Below are 15,006 nucleotides of genomic sequence, written 5' to 3'. Positions count from 1 at the left end.
AGACCTCGAAAAAGCTGCAGCAGGGCCTAGAAGTAGTCGCCTCTGCTGAAAAGCAGCAATAAGGTAAGTTATGGCGACAAAAATGGCTCTGGAAGCCTTAGACAGCAGTTGAAGATCCTCAAACAGGCTGGAGATGTGACGACCAGCAGAGCAGCAAACTCCCAATGAGCAATGGAGGGCTCGCGGGGCTGAGGAGAGCTGGAAGACAAAAGCAATACCCGCTCTGATACCACTGTAGGAGCGATGAGCAAAAAGAGCAAGTACAGGAGTCGATGGAGATAAGCCGTCACGTCAACTAACTTGAAGAAAAGAAAGTACAATGTACTTGAAGGTAGACCCTAGGACTAAGTGTCCTAGGTGTCACATAGGACTAAATGTCCTATGTGGCATAAAAGGCACTAAAGTACTAGAGTGCCTATTACTATGCCTACAAGGCACATACCAGGGCCCATAAGGCATCACTAGAACCAGGAGAAGATGGCCTACAAATGGTAGGTGCATAGGTCATAGGATAAGGGTAGGTGTAAATGGGAAGATGGAACTTGAGTGATCTCAAGAGACATTAATGAAAGGGTATCACCCTTTCATTGTGAATCTCACGTAGCATTCTCTCTACCACATTGCATTCATCCGCCGTCTCTCTCCTACCTTTCATGTAGGTCGAAATAGAAACAAGTACTCTCACGAGGGCGCTCTTCCCCATTGAAGGTCCAATTGGCATTCAAATTCTGCATGCATTGCACACATTTGCATTCTCGAAAAGTCTGGTTTTTCACATTTGGTATCAGAGCGGCGATAGTCCACGACCGGGACGAGAAGAGGACGAGAGAGCAACGCGCAGAATCGTGGCGGACGCAACGGAAGCACTAGTGGGAGGAAGGCACGGTCCGTGACAACCACGGATGACTGAAGGGAAGGACGACGAGAGCAGGCACGGAAGTCGCGGCAAGGGAACGCGAGACAACAAAATCTGACGACGGAGCCTCGACGAAATGCATGTTATGCAAACAACGCAGCCTACACACAGCACAACACAGTTTTCGGGTTGCAAACATCTCCTCCCCGACCAACCCTGAATTCTTGAGATTCTGAAACAAGGGCTTTTTTTGAAAAATTTTGGTCTTGAACGGTGAACGAGGTGTGCTAACGGGGTGACTCCCCCCGTGTGAATGTACCCTTAAAATCCTTAAACCGTGAGGAAAAGAGACCCCTCTCCCATTCTCCCCAACGGAAAGTCGGATCGGAACAAGATTTTAAGGGGGTGATCCACCCATCAAGTACCCCCTATAACGGTATCTAGAGCTCCAATCCACTCAAAACAAGTAGACCTAGTGTACCAGTTTACAGCAAAAATACAAGAAGAAAAGCTTAAAAGAGAAGGAAGAAGATGTCATTAAGTATCTTCTCAACACAAACGAAGCGAGAGTCGGATAAGTACCACCAACTCTATAACACTTGACTTTTGCTGTAAAATAAACCCCTTTTTTGAAATTACAGTAAGTCATTTTATCTCTTGTATTACTAAAAGGAAAGAATGGAAGGGGAAGGGAGATATAACAATGAACTTATTCCTTTTCTTCCATTACCCCAAGGAGGGAGAGAAAGAACACCTTCAGCCCCTCCTGAAGAGGATGGATTAGGTGAAAGTTACACACATCTTGAGTATGATAACCCACAAATAGATTTACAGCAATCTCTCCTTCAAAAAACCTCTTGATAGGGAGTTCTCCTTTCGTAATGAAAGAAGAAATGAGACCAGCTAAGAACAAGGTGATGAGTTTACGCCTTCAACTCAAAACCCAGCACACATGGATTATAATCCAAGTGCAAGAGGAAGAGAGGAGACTCCTGTTGATAAGCTGATTTTCCAGCTTAGCAATATAATTGAGCGGTCCATTATGACAAGATTAGAGACTAAGAGGACTTTAAACTTTGGGGATGAAGAGTTGAGTACCCCTTCTAAGAGGTCCAAATTCCAACCGCGAGAGAGAATTAAGTTCCCCAAATATGATGGGGCAAGGGAGGCTGACAAAATCCTCAATTGGATTCGCCATTTTGAGCTATACTTTGCCCATCAAGACAAGACCGAGCAAGAGAAGCTAGCTCTTGCCACATTGCATCTGCAGAAGGATGCTCTAATGTGGTGGTCTTTGTCACAAACAGGAAAAGAGCCTATTCATGAATGGGCTAAGTTCGTGGAGCAACTGAAAGCCACTTTCATGCCACCGAGGCATGAAGAGAACCTAACCTTTCGTTGGGAGAGATTTAGGCAGTTCAATAATGAGAGTAATGCAGATTTTACAGCCAGATTTTGGAAACTCTCTCTAGAGTTACCCGAAAAGAGTGAGGAAGATAGGAGAGAGAAGTATTTAGTAGCCTTAAGCCCAAAAGTAAGGTACGAGGTTGAAATGTTTAACTCGACCACGCTTACGGACCTCACTAAGTTGGCTGAAATAGCCGAGAGGAAACGTAAACCCTTCAATAAGGAGGGTGGGTCATCATCTAAGACTAACAATATACCCACTTTTAGGAAACCAAACCGGTTTAAGAATAATAAAGGAAAGGGTAAAGCTCTTGTAAGGAATGTAAACAGCCAATCACGTTCCGGATGGGTGCCATTTCCTTCTATGACGGACAAAGAGAAGAGGAAGTTGATTAAGGAAGGAAAATGTTTCCGGTGTAAGAAACATAAGCCAGGGCACGTATGGCATAAGTGTCCCGTTCTCTTGGCTAAGATTGCCAAGACAAATTCAGTAAAAGGGAAAGCCAAGGCATCCAAGCAAGAGGGTGAGGCTTCTACCTTGTCACCCACGAAATCTACCATGACTATTGAGCCAATAGTGAATGCTGTCCATTCAGCCAATACCTTTGGCCCTCATGATCTTTTTAAGGTGTATGGATTCGTGAATGGACAGAGAATAGTGGTTTTCCTAGACGATGGATGTAATTATGACTTAGTGAGTGATAGATTGGTAAAATTACTCCATCTTAAACCAGAACCTATAAAAAACATGTCGCTCTCACGAGCTTTAAGGGGACACAATGAAGAAGACACATCCACAATACGAAATATTCTTTTTCGTATACAAAAACATAGAGATCGAAGGGATTTTCTAGTAGCTCCTTTACAAGACGTTGACATGATTCTAGGTAAACCATGGCGGTATGATTTTAACCCTGCTATTTATCCTCATACTCATCATTGTTGCTTTGTACATAAGGATGAAAACATAAGGATCGTAGGGAATCGAGACGTGTATACAATTCCATTGATTACTCCTACCCAAGCGAACAGATTGGTAAAAAGAGGGGTAGATTGTTACAGGATTCACGGGATCTTCATATCTCAAAAGAAGATCGGAAGAGAAATGAGTTCCTTAGAGCTTATGAGGATCGATTTTCAAGAAATGACTCATTCGAATTGCCTATGGAGAGAGAAGATGATCATGCCATATCCATGTAGAGCCCCATATAGGATGAACACAAGAGAAATGGAGAAGGTAGAAAAACAAATTGAAGATATATTGCAAAAAGGCCTGATTCGACCAAGCAGGCTGCAGTTCTCCATTTGGAGCACCTGTATTATTGGTCAAGAAGAAGGATGGATCAAATCGTATGTGTATAGATTACTGTGCTTTGAATAAACTTACGATTAAGAACCGGTATCCGATTCCAAGAGTGGATAATTCATTGGATATGCTTAAAGGTGCTAAAGTTTTTAGCAAATTGGATTTGAAATCTGGTTATCATCAACTTCGGATGAAAGCTGGGGATGAACATAAGACTGCTTTTTGCACTCTCACTGGACATTATGAGTTTTTGGTCATGCCTTTTGGCCTAACTAATGCTCCAGCCACTTTTAGTAGGCTGATGAGAAGGGTTTTGCGACCCTACTTGGGAGAATTTGTCATAGTCTTCTTTGACGACATGTTAGTTTTCAGCCAGAATGAGGAAGAGCATAAGGATCACCTTGCTAAGGTGATGGAGCTCCTAAGGAAGGATCGATTGTTCCTAAATACCAAGAAGAGTGAGTTCTTCAAGACAAAAATAGAGTATTTGGGACACATTGTGTCTGCTGAGGAAATTCGGGTTGACCCTAAAAAGGTCGAGGCCATAATTGAATGGCCAATACCCAAAAATATACATGAGCTGAGATCCTTCCTAGGGATGTGTAGTTATTATCGCAGATTCATTAAGAATTTTGCTCATCTTGCTTCTCCACTAACAGATTTATTGAAGAAGCATTCCTTGTATGAGTGGGGAGAGGTTCACGAAGTAGCTTTTGAGGAGCTTAAGAGAACATTGGTCATTGCACCAGTGTTAAACACTTTTGGACATGGACAAAGAGTTCTTTGTTGTATATACGGATGCAAGTGGTACCTCGATTGGGGCAGTGTTGATGCAAGGAGGGCATCCCATTGCTTATGAGAGTAGAAAACTTCAAGGGGCTGAATTGAAATATATCACATATGAGATGGAGTTATGGCAGTCATTCATGCTTTAAAGTTATGGAAGCATTATTTATATGGTTCTGCTTTCAAGATTAAGACTGACCATCAAAGTATCAAGCACTTGTTTTCTCAACCCATTGTTTCTTCAAGGCACATCAAATGGGCTGAATATATTCAATCCTTTGGGCAACCAAATATTGAATATCAGCCAGGAAAGGAGAATTTAGTAGCTGATGCTTTGAGTAGACGGCCCCAAGTTAATCACATTTCTGTGATTAAGGAGAAATCATTAGGAGCAATGGTTGGAGCTTATCCTTCGCTGATATTTATGGGAAGATTCAACGTAATGAGGTCGGGGGTTTAGAGGCTTATTCCATCGTGGATGGATACTTATTTTTAGGACGTGCCGTATGTGTACCCAAAACATTTCGGTATCTAGTCATGAGTGAGTTACATGTGAGTCGATATTCTGGACATAGAGGCATTAGAGGGACCATTGACAATATTGAGAGGTACTTCCATTGGCCTAAACTTCGCAAAGAAGTTTCGACCTTTGTTCAACAATGTGACGTATGTCAGCGCATTAAATCTGACACAAGTAAGACTGCTGGTCTTTTGCACCCTCTGCCTATTCCCTCTTAAAGGTGGGAACACATTACAATGGATTTTGTGTCAGGTTTCCCCAAGGTTGGTCAGTTTGAGCAGATTTTCACTGTTATAGATAGGCTGAGTAAACAAGCTCATTTTATTCCCTGTAAAAAGGAGTTGTCTGCTCCTGAAACAGCAAGGTTATTCATTAGGGAAATCTTTAGGTTACATGGGTTACCAAAATCTATTGTATCCGATAATGATGGCCGTTTCATTAGCAACTTTTGGACAGCCCTATTAGAGAATCTCGGAACCAAACTGAAATTTACTACAGCCTTTCATCCTCAAGGAGATGGACATGCCAATCAAACCATAATTACTTTACTTCGAGCTTATGTCCATGACCAACCTAGAAAGTGGCCAGAGTTCTTACCCATGTTAGAGTTTGCTTATAATAACACTGTACATACTACATACTTCCACCAAGAAACCCCCATTTGAAATCATCTATGGGCAATGTTTACCCACTCCAATAACACAATTGGGGGAGCGAATTTTTGCTGCTGACCAGTTTGCTGAGGATATGTCACAAGTTATTGAGTAGGTAAAAGAACATATTAAGAAGGCCCAGGTTCAACAATCCAAGGCAGTCAATAAAGATTACAAGGAGGATGATTGGGTTTTACTGAAGATTGATAAAAGAAGAATCAAGTCAGTGAGAGGAAGTACAAAACATGTCAAGTTAGCACCGAAGTTTTATGGTCCATTTCAGATTTCAGTAGCTTTATATCCAGAAGAAGGATCCAGAGCATATGAGCTGAAATTACCAGCCCACTGGCGTATGAAGAATATCTTTCATGTGAGCAATTTGAAAAGATACCATGGCGATACTTCTGCGCAATCTTGTACTTCCCCCTTCTGAATTACAACCCCATCTGAACATGAAACCCTGCTCTCCATGGAATCCACCCTCGTGTCTCTGGAAGAATCCAAGCACTCCATGCTGTCCTTCACCTTCACAAAGGTTTCAGACTCCCCGTCGGCCCACATCTCAATGTCAGACATCTTCACTGGGCTTCTAGGTCGGCATATCTGACCTTAGTTACACATGGAGATGTCACCAAGAACAGTTCTTTGATTACCACATTAGCATTGGCTTTTGTGTCACCCTTTGAGTTGGACTCCTTGTTTTTGTAATCCGCCGCCTTCTTTTTGCAATCTTCGCAAAATGGCATGGCATGTCACAATAGAAGCACTTCTTCTTCTGCTTCTTCTTGGAAGCGTCCTCATCATTAGAGTCATCCTTCTTGGACTTGCCACCGTTAGGCTTGCCCCAGCAACGCCATGTCCTCTTTGTCGTTGTTGAAGAGCTTCTCCCTATCTTCTTCCTGGAGCAGTAATGGACCCAACTCCTCAAAACTCAGAAGTTTGGTCCTCTATCTTGCTGTTATAGTCGTACGAAGCTTTTGAAACTCCAAGATAGCCTCCTTAGTACCATCAAGGCCAACTCGCACGAGTCCACCTTTTGACCAACCGATGCTAGTTGATCCCTCTCCACCTTGGCCTTCGTCAAGTGGTCATGTACCGAATCTCCTTCATCCATATCCAAGTTGCAGAGCTGATGCTGAAGAAGCAAGATCCGAGAGGTAAAGAAGCAAGATCCAGGGCGTGGGCATCTCTATCTTCCCAATCGAGCTCCTCTCCATATGAGTATCTCCTCCTTGTTATCCACCATATCCTCTGGCTTCGCCTCTACTCCTGTTGTCAGTTTCCACAAATTCCAAGCCACTACATGACTCGGGATCTTCAACTTCCAAGTAGGGTAATTTGTCCCGTCCACTTTCCCACACTCTCCAAAGTTAGGGATGGTGAAAGAAAAAAGCGCCTACCTCCTAGGATATCTTCACCATGCTGCTGCTCAAATCACAACACCTTGCACATCTTCTACTCTTCTTCACCTCCAAGATGAGGCCCAATAAAGTGTCTTCTAGCTCGGTCAGTTTGAAGGGGCCTTGGGCCCTATAAAAGGAGATGCCCCGGCCTCATTTTGTATCCAACAGTTCAGCAAAAATAGGAGCAGACAGGAGCGGCGGTTGCAGTCCAAGTATATTCGTAAGCTCCTCCAACAGTTCAAATTTCAATATTGCAAGCCCATTTTTAGTCCTAGGGAGCCGGGGCTTAAGCTGTCCGTTCACAATGCCACTAAGCCTTTTGATGCCTTTCTTTACATCCAGACTATGGGATGCCTTATTGTTTATGCAACAGACTTCCTAACATACAATATGCAATGTCCCAATTAAGCAGGTTTATGCACAACCAAAAGACTTCACATTCGCAGGCTGTGAAGCGCATGTTTCCATATTTGCAGGACACCCGGTCTCTTGGTTTGCTCTTTCCCAACGGAGGTGACTTTCACTTACATGCTTACAACCATTCGAATTGGGTTGGTGATTTTGATACTCAGCAATCCACTAGTAGTAACTATTTCTTTCTTAGGCACCAAGAAAGAAACAATCTACAGTGGCCATCTCATCATGTGAGGCTGAGTACAAGGCAGCCTTCACAACCACAGTCGAGTGTATTTGGCTAAAGCACTTGTTGGGTGATCTTCATGCAGCATTGGAGGAGCCTACTCCAATTCTCATTGAAAGTCAGAGTGCCATTGCACAGAATCCTGTGTTTCATGCTCATATGAATCCATCAGCATTATGTCATGGAGCGGCTGAATGCACAGGGCATCAGCTTGGTCTTCTACCCTACACTGCACACTATGGCGGATCTCTTCACCAAAGCGATATCCCGTCCAAAATTTAAGGCTTTTGAAAAGCTTTAAACTTATATCCATTGGTGATTGATGTTTCCCTTATACATTGTGGCATTGTCGGGGCGGGGGGGGGTTGTTATAAATATTTGCTAATGTTATGTAATAAGGGGCTAGGGGCACTTTTTTCTTTTATTAAGGTTTTGTCCCCCTAACCTCGGCTAGAGGTTGAGTTTGTATCCATCCTAGGGTTCTCTATGATTACCCTGCTTTGTAGTTCACTGTGTGTTGCTGCAATTTCATCCCACCTAGCTTCAGCCCCATTCTCTCGCATTCACTCACTTCCATTTCCAACACCTGCTTGCTCTGCTATTTAAATAGAGTGTAAATTAAATACTTCATTGGAAAGACGCTTCTGCTAAAGCACAACTCTAACAAATAAAAGGTGCACTGCATGAAGGGGGAACTGTTGATATTTTTTCACAAGACCATTAAACCCCTCTATGGGTAGAGCCCCCTTTCGTGTCAGATCACTGTCATTCATTCTTCCTACTTGCTCTTTGCATTTCCTCGGTTATACAAAAGCTTAATCTCCAGATCTCCCCATAGAATTATTTTCTAGTACAAATCACTTCCCTTTCAGTATAATGAGATACTAGTTCTAGGTTAAGGTTTGGGCCCCTGTTCTTTATTAAAAAAAGCTTCCTCTTGGCGTTAACATAATCCAGGACAAACATGGCATGCACTACCAGTACCTACTTAAGGCAGCAAAGCCAAATTAGATTACTTCTGTACGTACCGGCAGGGAGTTGTTCAGCAAAGCAATGGACAGACCACAGACAGATGTTGAGAAAGATCCCCATAAAAGCATTGGACTAGACATTATATTATAACCCTAATGAATGCCTTGTGTCCATGTGAATACAATCTTGCCCATTGATGCTTTCCATTATTCTATCAGCTATAATCTATGCCTAGATATAAGATGAGATTGCTGCAATTACTGCATTCATAGGACACGTCCATCACTACTGTGCATAGCATTTGTCTAAAATCATTGTCCACATTTCGAGATTCATGGACCAGTCTATCGAGAGTGCCTCAGAAAGAACATACGATGAATTTAAAAGGCCCTGACTATTCAACCCTCGGGAGCAGTACCTTCTAGATTGTGGCACATAAAGATAAAAGTCCCTGGCAAATGAATTTGTTCTGAAAGCTACCCTTGCAAACCTCAAGCCCAACATACGTCCTACCTCCAAAGCCAACAATCTTTGCTGCATTGGAAACTACAGCAAACTTTTGTAGTTGGTGCAGGTAACACCAGGCCCCAAAGCATAATGCATAAAGGTAGATCGGTGTGGTGTTTATAGAAGAATAATGTCACTAATGTCATTAAATAGAACTCCAAAGATCAATCTGCAGTCATTTGCGTAGGTGGGCTTAGATGCATAATAGATTTTATCCTCACCCGTCCCTTTTCGAATGAATTTTTACGAAAATTAATTTACTATAAGCAAGCCCCTGTATACCAAGAGTCAATAAAGATTGAGACGACCACACAGTCGACATCCACTCTAAATTTCCAGGAAGAGTGAAAAATAAGTTCAGCATAAGAGCATACCCAATACAGAAAAACACGCACCTGGCCCTTGACTCGCTCTGCGGCCCCTAGCGGATTGGCTGCTGTGCTGAGATCGGGTCACAACAGCTAATTTCCTCCAGCCCCTTCGATGCGTCAATGTCAAGTCCTGAGTGGGTACTGAATACCCCGTTCTTCCACCTGCCTTCAATGAAAAAAGCTGTGCATCGCCCCACCGCTTGGGGACGTGTTCAAGACCGGCAGAACCTCGGGCAGTGGGAAGCGAGGAGTGCATGGCGGGCGAGATTGAGAGAGTCTGACAGAGCAGCAATGGAGGGAGTGCCATAAACCAAAACTCTTTTGCTGTATTAAGCAAGCTTTAGCTCCAAAATCCAAACCTGAGCAAAGGATGCACGGTTGCAAGGTACCAATCGAATTGCCAAAACCCAGAGGCAGGGCCCTAAAACCCTAGCACTAAAGGGCTAAATGTTTGCTAGCTTAACTTGTGCTGCTTATGCTCATGGTGAAGAATCTCGTGAGAATGTGAACTTTGAAGCACAGCCAAGAATAATAACAACAATTACCTTCCAAATTTTATTAAAAATGGGGCTCACTTCTGGTTGGGCCTTTGTGCATAGGGTATTATTAGGTGTGATTTCGAGTAGTGTGCATAAGCCATGTGATCATGTTGATGCTCGACACTAAATTTATCGGTCATTTGCCATGATGTGCATTATTCAAGGAAAAATTTTGACAATTTCATTAGTAGTTGTCGTTGATGCTTTGCCCATATGGTATGGATTGTGCCAAGTGATTGGTGGTGATGAATAAAATATAGAATGTCATCATTGCCTTGATTGTGCCATGTGACTTGTGGTTATGCATAGGCTACAGAATTATTATTATTGTGGATGGGATGTAGATTATGCCATTTGTTTTATAGGCAATTGAATGTGCCATGTCATTGTGCATAGGCTATGAAATGTGCCATTTGTTTAGAAGAGAAAATGCTAGATTGGTTTGTAAACCGACATCTCTCTCTCTCTCTCTCTCTCTCTCTCTCTCTCTCTCTCTCTCTCTCTCTCTCTCTCTCTCTTTCTCTCTCTCTCTCTCTCTCTCTCTCTCTCTCTCTCTCTCTCTCACACACACACACATGTTTACATACATGCATACACACATATGAATGCATACAAATGTGCACACAAATGCACCCACATGCATGCACATGTACACACATGTGTGCAATGAAGAAATGAATGGAGCCAAATGTTACGGTGGGATCATAAAAACTTGATAAGGAAAAGCATGTATCACTTGCTAAATTAAACATACTATAGCCTATGCACAATGATAATCTACATTAGTGGGGCTATGATGGTGGTGGTCATTCATGCCTGCCATGCCCATATTCATGGCTATTATTATAAAAGACAACATGCCTTAAGTATCCACCCATCACTCACACGTAACACATCACCTATCTTCATCCATGACTACAACAAGTGTAACCAGGTTCAACCTTCCCTATAACCATTATATCAAGTAAAGGAAAATATCATGTAAACGTATGCTCACATGTATTTTACCACCAAACATGTCTTCTTATTATCTTGCTCATCTTTCATCTTTCTCATACAAGTTGTTATCACATCACAATTCAAAATTTAATGATCACCTTGTCACTAGTAGTTTTTTGCCAATCTTTATATGCCTATTATTAGAAGACAACATGCCTTAAGTATCCACCCATCACTCACACGTAACACATCACCTATCTTCATCCATGACTACAACTAGTGTAACCAGGTTCAACCTTCCCTATAACCATTACATCAAGTAAAGGAAGCATGAAGGTTCTTAAAATATCATGAGACGTATGCTCACGTGTATCTTACCACCAAATATGTCTTCTTATTATCTTGCTCATCTTCCATCTTTCTCATACAAGTTGTTATTACATCACAATTCAAAATTTAATGATCACCTTGTCACTATTAGTTTTATGCCAATCTTTATATGCTTCCTCTTGTACCACCTTTAATTAGACGTCTAGCTACCAAAGTTTGTATGATATGTGTGTAGATTTTGAATCATGTATTAAAAAAAAGCTTCATAAAGGCATAAACAAGGTTTCATATGAGCCATGAAGGCTAATACCAAAGTGTAGGTAGACCTTGGTTATAACTTGACATTGATTTCATAGCCTAAAAATAATGCTAGATTGGTATGTAAACCGACACATCTCTCTCTCTCTCTCTCTCTCTCTCTCTCTCTCCTCACACACACACACACACACACACACAAATGCTTCCAAGTGATGCAAAAGGATAATGTCGCCTACATAATCACATTAATACACTAAACACCCAAAATCAACCCTTAACCCCCCCACATACTATAAAAGTAACACCAACCCCCCCTCAATTCTTTCCCCACACTTTTCCAAGCACTTCCATCTCCAAATTCCATTAAGCCTCCATATTTTCCGTCTACCTCTATTTACCCATCCACCATTTCCACCACCACGACCACTACTTTTTCTGTCACCCCCCCCCCTCCACCACCACTTTTTCCATCGGCCCCCCCCCTCCGTCTCCATCTCCACCTCCACCTCCCATCATCTTCCTCCCCACCTTCTCCACTTTTTCAGTCCATCCCCCATATCTCCCACTCAAGGTTATCATCCTTTCCTCCTCCACCTCCACTCTACCATCTCTCTACCTCTCTCTACACCCCAATCTTCTTACACTCCATTTCCCCTTTCCTCCCCACCTCTCTCCACTCCTCCTTCCTCCAATCCCCACCTCTCTCCACCCCTCCACCACCACCCCCCCTCTCTCCAACCCCTCGTCTACCCCCCCCTTCCCTGCACCCCCACCACCACCGCCTCCACCTCCACCCACCCCCACTTCCACCTCCAACCACCCCCCCCCCTTCACCTCGACCCACCTTCCCTTCCATCGCCCACCTCCACCTCCTGATTCATGTGTGAAATGCTAGGGTGAAGACAATCCAATAAGATGGGAAAAAGGCCTACAACGCCATCAACAAAGCGACACCATGCAAGACGGCCCAAACCTCAACCTCAACAACCATCCTCAAATCACCAACCTGAAGAAGGACACGATTCAAAATCACCAACCCAGAGGTCAGCACCAAAATGACCATGGCTAGTGGTTCTTGACAGTGATACCGATCAGCAAATAAATGCAACATGCAAAGGAGGTATGCCACAAAACCTACGAACCCTAGAGTCAAGAGAAATCGAGGCAGAGAAATTGACATGCATGCAGGATGCAGGTGCAGAATAGCTTGATGGCCAAGCCAACAAAGAGCTAGCAACAAATGAAACAATACAGCTTGTATGGCCACAAGTCTCAATGTTCGCCATGCCACCCGATGCGTACAACTTCTTGCAATCAAAGGGATTAGGAAGTCTTTTTGAGAAGGTAAAATCCTTCTTACCAACACCTGCTATGACAGAATGCATTTGTCGATTCATAACATCGTATAAAAGCAAAGAGTTGGAGAAAGATAAGTACGGCACAATAACATATAATGAAAAGCCCTTACCTATCTACCTCAGTAGATCCACTCTGCAAGAAGCTTTCTCATTCCTAGAGGCACAAGAAGAATATCCAAAGAAACATTTGGATGCAAGATTCTATGAGATTCAAGATTTATTTCCACCTAGCACAAAGTCACAAAGCGGCGGGATACTCCATGATATGATTCTGGATCCCATATGCAAAGAGGTAGCTAAGATTTTGGTTGACATTTTCAATCATACGTGAGTGATAAAAAATTACATGTTAGTAAAAACTCTTACACTCCTTTGTAGAGCAAAACTACAGGACTCGGCTCAACACATATCCTTGGTGCTAACCAATTATGTATTTACTACACATAATGGCAAAAGCTACACTGCCCATCTATTGGCCATTATAATTGGGTTTGCAATACAGCAAGAGGAAGACTCTATACCCCTCTCAACATAAGATATAGATGACTTTGAAACATTGATATTATCATCATAATGGAAATTAGAGCCTCCACTTACTCTCAATGCAGATAACATGGATGGACGACAATAATCCAAACAGATTCCATAGAATGACAATGTGGAACTCTGCCAATGAATCCTGCAACTTAGTTCAGTATTGCTACCGCAATAGAAGGACTCCAGCGTGGAAATCCAAGCGGAGACCATGACACATAATGACTTTACAAGTGAGCCAAATAGCATGCCTCTTCAAGAATCACAAGTCACCAACATTGGCGACTCCACGTCTCTAGAGTCACAACCCCCAAACGTCTCTAGTGGCACCATACAATAGACTGTTGTTCAAGAAATAGATCAAAATTCCACATGGGCACATGGGGGTCAACTGTATGTCCAATACAAGCAAGGCCATAGCACATTCTAGTTCACCAACATCACAATCAACAGTTACAACAATGGTCACAATTATTTGCTACCATGGCATCAGATGAGCAGGAAAGAGAAACGGAAAGGCAGATGCATAACTCCAAACCAAGTTGCAAAGTGCCGAGATTGAAATTCATAAGCTCAAGGAAAGCATGGGAGAGAAAATGCAGCAATAAATCCTTGCACAAAATGCTCTAGTAGAAAGTAAAAAGGATGCCCTACAAGCCACGATTACTCTCCAAGAAAAACAACTACAGCTATCTGATGCCTTGAACAGAAAGGAAGAGGTTGAGTTATCCCTCTCCCAAATGCAAGTCACTTGTGATGATCTCAACAAGGAAATGGTGCACTTAAATGAAAGATTGCTACTTAAAGAGGATTAGCTCCATGCCACAATAGACACAAACAATGAGTTGTAGAATAGCCTCAAATAAGATAAATATCAAATTCAAGCACTAGAGAAGGAATGCATGGCATTAAGGGAGACACTTGTGAATACCAAAGTAGAACCGGATGCTCAAGAGCAAGAGATACACCAACTCTGCGTGCTTAATAATCCATTGCCAAAAGCAGCTCAACGATTCAATAGTCTAAAGCTTGCATACACCTCAACACTAGGTAAGTATAAAGAAAAGTGCATAGAGTGGGAAAATCAAAAGGCAATAATTTCCAAGTTGGAACTTCAACTACGAGGTTGTTGGAATATGAAGCCAAAGTGAGTCAAAAATGAGTGTACTAGTGGTTTTATAGTCTAGTGAGTCCTAGACATGCCACGTGTCATATTGGGAGATATCCCATAGACATTGTGACTTTCTAGAGCTAGTGGCACACTATATATTGTTGTACTTGTCTATTGTCTAATATATCAGTCAACATCAAGCTATCAATACATTGTGAGTATTTTGGTTATTGCCTTGCACTTGTACTTTCCTTCCTTTCCATTTTGCCTTTCATTATGCTTTCCATATTTCCATTTCGTTCCTAGCTAGCTCTACCATGTCTCTTCAGAGGTCAAGTTGATGAAGATGCAAAGTGGTTAGCATATGCTATAGGATATCAGTACATTATACCAAGAGCTTGTTGCAGTCCTCCAATAAGAGGATTACCGTGAAGGAAGAATATCCATACCATGGAAACACTTGCAAATCAAGATGTTACATGCAGTGTTTGGTCTTGATTGCAGGTCAGAAAGCAC

At 42.4% G+C, this 15,006-nt stretch overlaps 1 protein-coding gene across 5 annotated transcripts in view; it reads right to left on the bottom strand.

The window, feature by feature from the left end:
* TIC40 (hydroxyproline-rich glycoprotein family protein) overlaps nucleotides 1–9,988 on the bottom strand; it is a 110,645-nt gene extending 100,657 nt beyond the window's left edge. For all 5 annotated transcript variants that reach the window (XR_015542842.1, XR_015542841.1, XR_015542843.1 and 2 more), the window contains exon 1: nucleotides 9,446–9,988. Coding sequence is in view for 2 of the 5 variants with exons in the window: in XM_087391202.1 (XP_087247328.1) it covers nucleotides 9,446–9,728 (283 nt within the window). In the remaining 3 variants the exon portion in view is untranslated. The remainder of the gene's footprint in view (nucleotides 1–9,445) is intronic.
* Nucleotides 9,989–15,006: the final 5,018 nt, after the last annotated feature.

Source organism: Dipteris shenzhenensis, chromosome 20 (genome assembly GCF_047967505.1).
Source record: "Dipteris shenzhenensis isolate YYH24624 ecotype China chromosome 20, Dip_SZ_1.0, whole genome shotgun sequence".
NCBI lineage: Eukaryota > Viridiplantae > Streptophyta > Polypodiopsida > Gleicheniales > Dipteridaceae > Dipteris > Dipteris shenzhenensis.
This window is presented reverse-complemented; position numbering and strand designations above follow the sequence as displayed.